This window comes from Nicotiana attenuata, chromosome 6 (genome assembly GCF_001879085.1).
Source record: "Nicotiana attenuata strain UT chromosome 6, NIATTr2, whole genome shotgun sequence".
NCBI classification, from domain to species: domain Eukaryota; kingdom Viridiplantae; phylum Streptophyta; class Magnoliopsida; order Solanales; family Solanaceae; genus Nicotiana; species Nicotiana attenuata.
The window spans coordinates 941,930-949,791 of NC_031994.1; the positions used below are offsets into that span (position 1 = coordinate 941,930).

General features: G+C 36.0%; 1 protein-coding gene across 3 annotated transcripts; it reads right to left on the reverse strand.

Moving 5' to 3' along the window:
- Positions 2,069–7,712, reverse strand: LOC109226451 (probable galacturonosyltransferase 6). 3 transcript variants are annotated; one of them, XM_019391200.1, is made up of 9 exons: positions 6,836–7,712; positions 6,712–6,746; positions 5,974–6,015; positions 5,799–5,874; positions 5,620–5,699; positions 4,670–4,902; positions 4,064–4,421; positions 2,873–3,394; positions 2,069–2,767 (listed from the first exon to the last, which is right to left on the reverse strand). In XM_019391200.1, exons 1-9 carry the CDS (start codon positions 6,945–6,947, stop codon positions 2,492–2,494), a joined length of 1,734 nt encoding a protein of 577 aa, XP_019246745.1. In that variant the 5' UTR covers positions 6,948–7,712; the 3' UTR covers positions 2,069–2,491. The 3 variants fall into 3 exon arrangements, with proteins under 3 accessions (XP_019246745.1, XP_019246746.1, XP_019246747.1); XM_019391201.1 differs by having other exon boundaries at positions 2,492–2,767; positions 5,620–5,693; XM_019391202.1 differs by lacking the exon at positions 5,974–6,015 and having other exon boundaries at positions 2,492–2,767.

The following is a 7,862-nucleotide window of genomic DNA, read 5'->3' on the forward strand; positions in this document are numbered from 1 at the left end:
TGTATTGGTAGTAAACCTGGAACAATTTACTTTAATCTCCTAATCAAGGACAGTGATGCAACTCAGATAGTGAGATTATTTTCATCCTTCTTTTTATTTTTTCGTTCTAGTACATTATCTTGAGCATTGTTCAAAAGTATTTAATGAAGATTGTTTATTTGGATCAGGCTGTAGATGCAGTAGTGATGAGATAGTCCTTCATAGAATCTTATTCAGCATGTATTGGACTGCAGACTATCAGTGGAGGAAGACATGAAAAGAAGAGCATGGCATCTTTTCAATGCGGACGTTGCCAAGTCCGCTTTGAAAAGGATGTTGCCATATCCTTGCCAAGAACAACACACAATTGTGAACCTCAGGTGTTATCTTCTCCAGGAGTATGTCCCCTTGCCCTGAACGGATAAAGTTTAACTTCGATAAAGTTTAACTTCAGATATTCTCCAAAAGTTTATGTGATTTTGTTATACCCTATGTTAAACTGGTTAAACTATGGTACAACATATTGGTAATTTCGAGTTTTTATTTGTCGCCCCCTAATTATTTCTATGGTGATCAGGACACCTAAATTAATTAAAGCAATGTAATAAAGTATAACTCCGTTAATTAGTCTACTTAACCTAAAGATTCTAAGTAAGGGTTCAAGTAATCTAAAGGAAAGTTTTAAAAGTACCATTTAAGATCCATATTAAATGATTAAGCGATCGAACTAAAAAATTAATCAAGGCTAAATATTGAGTGTTGGTAGAGTAAAGTGATTGATTAAATTAATTAAAATAATAACTTTAATATGCGAAATCAAATGGTTGAAGTCTTGAAAAGGGACGATTTGAAGGATTTCAAATGATAGAGGTGCAGAATTGGTTTTTTCAAAAGAAAGTTGTCTTACCAAAAAATGAGTTAAGGCCAAAATGCTTTCATCTTTGCCACACAAATGGATTAAGGATCCAAGTTTAAGGGTGTGTTTGGTACGAAGGAAAATATTTTTCAATTTTTTTATATTTGGTTGGCTTAAATGTTTTGGAAAATATTTTCCTTATGAACTTATTTTCCTCCAATTGGAGGAAAATGTTTTCCTTATCAAGAGAAGGGAAAACATTTTCCAAACTCCTTCTCAACCTTCCCCACCCCACCCCCTCTCCAAAAAAAGGTTTGTTTTTTTCCCTCAAATTTCAGTTTTTCCGTTGCCACCCACCTTACTACCCCTCCACCTCCTCCCCCCTCCCCCCCGGCGCAAAAAAAAAATTATTATTTTTTACCTTAATTTTTTTTTTGCAATTTCAAATTTCTGTTTTTTCGTTTTTCTGCACCACCCACTCCAACCCCCTCCCCCCAGCCCCTACTATTCCCCCCCCCCCCCGTAAAAAAAATATTTTTTAAATATATTTTTCAGTTTAAATTTTATTATTTATCGATTTAAAGACTCAAAATTTCACAAGTTCTAAAATTATGAGTTTGGAAGTTTACGGGTTTAGAAATTATAATGTTTACGAGTTCGAAATTCCGCGGTTTTGAAAGTTTAGCGGTTCAAAAGTTTATGAATTTTGTGGGTCCGGAAGGTTGTTGGTTTGAAAGTTCATGGCTTCATGTTTATTATATCTAAATTATTTATGAATACTCTTGAGAAGTCATTTTCCTTAATTTGCGTACCAAACATCGAAAAATGAATAAGATTACTACTTGTTTTTCAAGAAAACATTTTCTTGGAAAATATTTTCCACGGAAAACATTTTCCGTTATACCAAACACACCCTAAATCAAACGTGATTTGTATAAGACTCAAAATGTCAACTATTATTTAAAGTCACGCTCTCTTCTAACGTATCTAAAGCTCAAGAAACCAAGTTTAGATTTTATAAAATAGTGAACTCACTTTTTCGTCAAATGCTATCTCAAAATTACATCCTTTGGTGGTTAAATAATAACAACTTTACAACCGCAGGTCTTTTTCATTCCCGCATTTGCAACAATGGCTCCCAAGAATTTGAAGAATCCAATTAGAATTTTTCTCACATCCTCATTTAGACCTTTTCTTCATATTCGTTCGATCGAAAAGAAATTAGAAGTCATCTCAGAAAATGTTCAAATAAAGTTATTGCTATTTGGGATGAGTTTGTGTAAAATTTCAAGTGGAGAAAAAAGGGGCAACAAGGGGAGTTGAACATTACAAAGGAAGAATATATAGTGGATCAATATGGAAAGAATCAAGTGAACAAAAGTGGTCCCTACACTAAAAGAGGCAGTTCGGTGCACTAAGCTCTCGCTATGCGCGTATCCTGGAGAGGGCCATACTGCATAGGATATGTTGTACGCAACCTGACCATGCATTTTCACAAGAGGATGTTTTCAGAGCTTGAATCCGTGAATTCTTGATCACATGGCTAGAACTTATTACCATTGCGCCAAGGTGAACGTAAGTGGTTTCTACAATGTGAAGAAAAGAATAATCATAGTGAAGTGGAAAGACTTAAGCTAAACCTCTGGGATCAAATTGCTACTCATGTAAATTGCACTGTTGCAAATATGGATGTTCATAGCTAACATGCTTTGTCCAAGATGGCTTGTACTTTTGAATCCCAATGTCTAACCATGGTTTCATAACTCCATCATAATGAATCACTGCCGCCTGCTCAATTTCAGCTTGTGCGACGCCAGAGTCATGCCCCAATCCGAGGAGATGCCATCGCCTATCTAGAGCATGTGTGTGTTTGTAAAAAGTCATCCAACCAATTGGCAAACTACCAGCTTTCAGTAATTGTCTCTTACTTCCCTGCATTAACACAATGACATACTAAATGTTTTTAGCACGACGATAAAAGGAAAAGAGTATATAATAAAACAGCAATCTGCAAACAGCAGGATATAGATCTATTACCAGCTCCAAGAAATTGTGATAGAGCGCAGTTAGGTTTCGCTTCCTCCACTCTTGTAGATCAAATATATTCATCCCAAATGCCCATGTGCATGTATTTGCATCAAAACTCTTTGACACCGAGGGGTCTGTAAAATCGATGAACATATCCATTCGGCGGAATGAAGGCTCACCTTCACGACAAGTCTCCACTGCACCGTTCACTTTACCCTTAATGTTGATGTCCCAAAGTCTGGTCAGATCTTTTTGCACAACCACGTCATGGTCGAGGAACACAATCTTGTCCAGGGAAGGAAAAATATCAGGCAGATAAAAGCGCAAGTGGTTCAATGCAGAAGCATATCTTGGATCAAGGCCCTTTTGCTTCTGCAGATCCTTGTTGTATTTGGTCGATAACCATTCAAAACTGTCTATGCTCTGAATTTGAATTGTAGCTTTGCCAGGAGGATTCATCAAGAACCACATTGTGATGGCTGGCAGGTTAAGAGAATCAGTCACTATATGAAAGACAATTTTCTCTGGATCCTGCCAAGCACATAAATTAGCAGTTATTATTTGCAATAGATTTACCATAAAACCAGTCAAACTTTCTCTGCTTACCCTATCCCTATTGCATATAAGCTGATGAAATGATAGTATTACTGCAACCATAAAAAATGGACAGGAGGAAGCAACTAAAAAAGGGCAGCCTAGTGCACTAAGCTCCCGCTATGCGCGGGGTACGGAGAAGGGCCAGACCACAAGGGTTTATTGCATGCAGCCTTACCCTGCATTTCTGCAAGAGGCTGTTTCCACAGCTAGAACCCATGACCTCCTGGTTACGTGGCAACAACTTTGCCAGTTACGCCAAGGCTCCCCTTCTCAGAAGGAAGCAACTAATCTTGAAAATGTTTTTGCAGAAGTGAAGACGCCTGAGTAATACTCATTTATATCCTTATAACTTACTTGTTATGTGCATGACCTAGAATTTGTCACTTCCAAACTCGAGCCAAATTTTTTTTCCTACAGTTCCACCAAAAAATGATGGCAAATACCGTAAACTAACCAAGAAAATTGAGGTTTTTCCTCTGAAGACCAACCATTTTGTCCTATAATTAGTGTTGGCTACATTATAAGATCAAATACTCAGTATTCTCTAATGTTGGCTACAATATAAGGGAAAAGGAAAAGTCAACAAAAAATGGAGCAGCATACCCTAGCAGTTGAAACAGTTGAATTGACAACCACAGAACATGCCAAAACATTGTCTGAGAAGACAGCAAAGTGATAGAAATCTGGATTCTGCAATTTATGTTGGTTAGGAAGCTCCCGCTCCTCAGGCTGCAAGGTGAAATATTCTGTGGTCAAACGCATGGAAAGGCAATGAAGGCCTTTCGGAGCAGTTCTTGCAGCAAGCTGTATAAGGAAGGAAGTTTGATGCCTTTGTGATCGAAGCTGTTCTTCAGCATTATACATCATGGCACGAAGTGTCTTCACCATAGCTGAGCAATCAGGGTACATTCTGCTCGCTTTCAGCAGCGTCGAGTCCATGGCTTTCATCTTCTGTGTTGCCCTGGAAAGCTAGCTGCTCTTAGATTATATTTGCAACATATTAACTATTCAAGAACAGCATTCATTTTCGTATTTTAACCAATATCAGAAAGTCAAACCAATTTGTTTCGAATATCCTTGAGTCAATATAAAGTAAATATTCTTGTCCATTCCAAGACAAAAGCTTGACTCACTTATGTCCCACTTCTACTCTTAACAAATTATCATCTGTCTCATACTGAATGACCCAAGCAAGAAAAATGACCTCACCTCCTTGACAAACGAGAATCTTTAGTAACATCACCCATAGCTCGTTCTAGCTCTTTAATTCGTAGCTTTATCTCTTTCACAAAATGAGAGTTGCTACCTGGTGGCGCAAAACTCAAGTATACTTTGGCCCTAATCACCTGATCTTTCATCTCTTTTACCTTCTCATCTAATGGCCTCTGCGAATGGGACTGTACACCCTGACTGTGTTGAACCCCTTTTGGTCTGGACTTCTCCTGTCATAATCCTAACAGAAATCAGCAGACCGCAAACTTACAAAAAGCCTGTAGTTTCTATGGAAAAAAAAAGAACATTATAGTTGCACACGACAAAGTGAAGTGCACAAAAAAAATTATCTATCAGAAAAGAGAGGAAAGGAAGGTCCGGACTACCAAATCTAACATTTTAATGTTTTAAAAATTGCTACAGACAACTACAATGAATTGTTAAAAAGTGAAAGTAAGTGGACATGGCATCCTCGATATTCTTCTCGTGAACTTTCATTGAAGCCCCTAAATTGACATGTTCTCTATTTCCTACCTCCTGCACGTTCAAATATCAAACGTTTCTACTTAACTGAAGTTAGAAAACCCATTCTAGATATAGCAAAAAGCAAATATACGGACACTTGCTTTCCTCTACACATCAACATGATCACCACAACAAAACAACAGCTTGACAATTCAAAATAGATACAACGGGGAATATTTCTTTGTATAACTAACTCCTGAATTTTCCAACAATACATGACTAAATCTGAACATTTTCCACTATATGCAGCCAAATTAGAAGTTACAGTAAGTCCAATACTCGCAATTCTGGCGACAACCAACATGAATGGCATTCTTGTTTAGTACCAAGTGATGAAAGTTCAAAAATCTCACAAGATAGAAAATTATAGCCTCCTCTATCTTCAGCCATAGCATGCAATAGATAGCTATACAGAATAATACCTTTTCTCTAGATGAGGACACTTTTTGCTCAGACAAGTTTTGTTGATTTTTTTCTTCGCCAACATATGTGGTTCCTGTAACTGAGAACATAGTTAAATGCTGCACAGAAATGAAAGGGAAAAAATGGTAAAGGCATTTAAAGTTAACATTTTCTGCTTCGTCAAGCCTATCACTCTCACCCAAACTGACTGCAGAGCTATGCTCTCCATCTCTGTACACAACCAATGTTGGTTCTTTTAGGCCTTCAACTTCTTCCTAAAGAAACAACATACAAAGATTTACAAACACAAGTAGTGATCACCGTTAGACTTTCACACAAAGAGTAAGTAGGCTTTATCTAAATTTTTTTGTTACCAGTTTAACTGCACTATTTGCTTGAGCCTCTATCCTATGCTTCTGAAGAGGAGAGAATTCAAACCCAAAAAAACAAATCACAGTCAGACATTTGTTTCTCTATTTAGTATGATCACATTAATAAGACAATCATGCAAAAAGAAAAACAAGAAAATAGTTGAAGAAATAGAGATCTCTCCTACGCGTCGTTCTTGTTTGCCTTTCCACAGGAGCAGGACAATGAAGGAAGAGAAAACATTAACTATTTTAGCTTTATATTTCCATTAGATGGTGCCAATATGCATAACTGAACTTAACTATACAAAAGTTTATTTTCTTTTTCTTTCCATTATATGGAGCCTAAGATTGTTTGTTTCTATTCATCCTCTCGAGCCGAGGGTCTTTCGAAAACAACCTCTCTACCTCCCCAGGGTAGGGGTAAGTTTTGCGTACGCACTACCCTCCTAGACCCCACTTGTAGGATTCCATTGGGTTTGTTGTTTATATGGTGCCTAAGATGTATGACTGAACTTAACTATACAAAATTTTGTGTTTTTTTCTCTTTCCATTATATGGTGCCAAAGATGCATAACTGAACTTAACTATACAAAAGCTTATGCTTTTTCCTTTCTTTATAAGTTGCTAAAGCTAATCTTTTTTAATTACAAAAGAATGAACAGGAACAACAACACTAATCAACAAATCACAAGTAGCAAGAATAATATAAATATATGGAACTAAAGAAGACTAAAAACTTACAAGAATTGACAAGTCTTCAACAAAATCTCTCGATACTGCACAAAAATTGAAAATAAACACAACTCAGATTAAACTGAAACCTTAAAAAAATCCAAAAGTAACAATAACAAGTTAGAAAATATACCATCAGAGTTGAGGTTTTTGAGCTTTAAAGAAAGCAGAAAAATAGGAGTCAACACTGAAATAGCAAGCAAAGAGAGGATAGAAATCCTAGTACATCGTCGAAATCTCCTCATCAAAGCATATAAATATGAAACGGAAGCCAAAAGGGTATTGGATTGTTAATCCAGATATGTAAAAAGACTCAGTTTATAAGGATAAAAATTGAGTCTTTATATATAGAAAATGAAACAAAAAATGGAGTAGTATGAAATAGCCTCATCAAAGCATAAATATGAACCAGAAGGCAAAAGGGTATTGGAACATTAAACAAAATATGCAAAAAAAATCAGATTATAAGAATAAAAATTGAGTCTTTACAGAAAATGAACAAAAAAAAAGTCTTGATAGAAAGTGAACAAGAAAAAACTGAATTAAAAGGCAAAAGGGTATTGGATAATTAAACAAGATATGCCAAAAAATCAGATTATTATAAGTATAAAAATTGAGTCTTGATATATAGAAAGTGAGCAAAAAAACTGAGTCTTGATTGAAACTGAACAAAAAAAAATTGAGTCTTCAGAAAGTGAAGAAGAAAAATTGAAACAGAAGGCAAAAAGGGTATTTGATAATTGAACAAAATATGCAAAAAGATACAGATTATAAGGCAAAAAATTGAGTCTTGATATAAAGTGAACACAGAAAAAATGGAGTAGTGGGGTTTTTCATGTTTATTTGATTTGTCTGTTTTTAGGGTCAAAAGGATCTATAAATGTAATTAGTGATTTAAAAATTGGATATTTATTAAAAAGAGAAGCGATGAAAACGGAGAAAGATGTGGTGCCATGTTCATGAGTTCAAAGAAAGGAATGAAATTTAGGAGGGAGAAGGAATGAGTAATTACAGCTTTTTCTTAAAATAGAATATAGAAGAAAGTACACTTGGATTTATATAGTCTTTGGATACCCCACCTCATCAGCAAACACCCCCCCCCCCGCCCCCGCCCCGGCCGACCAACGAGGTAATAATTTTACTTACAGTTTACATTTTTT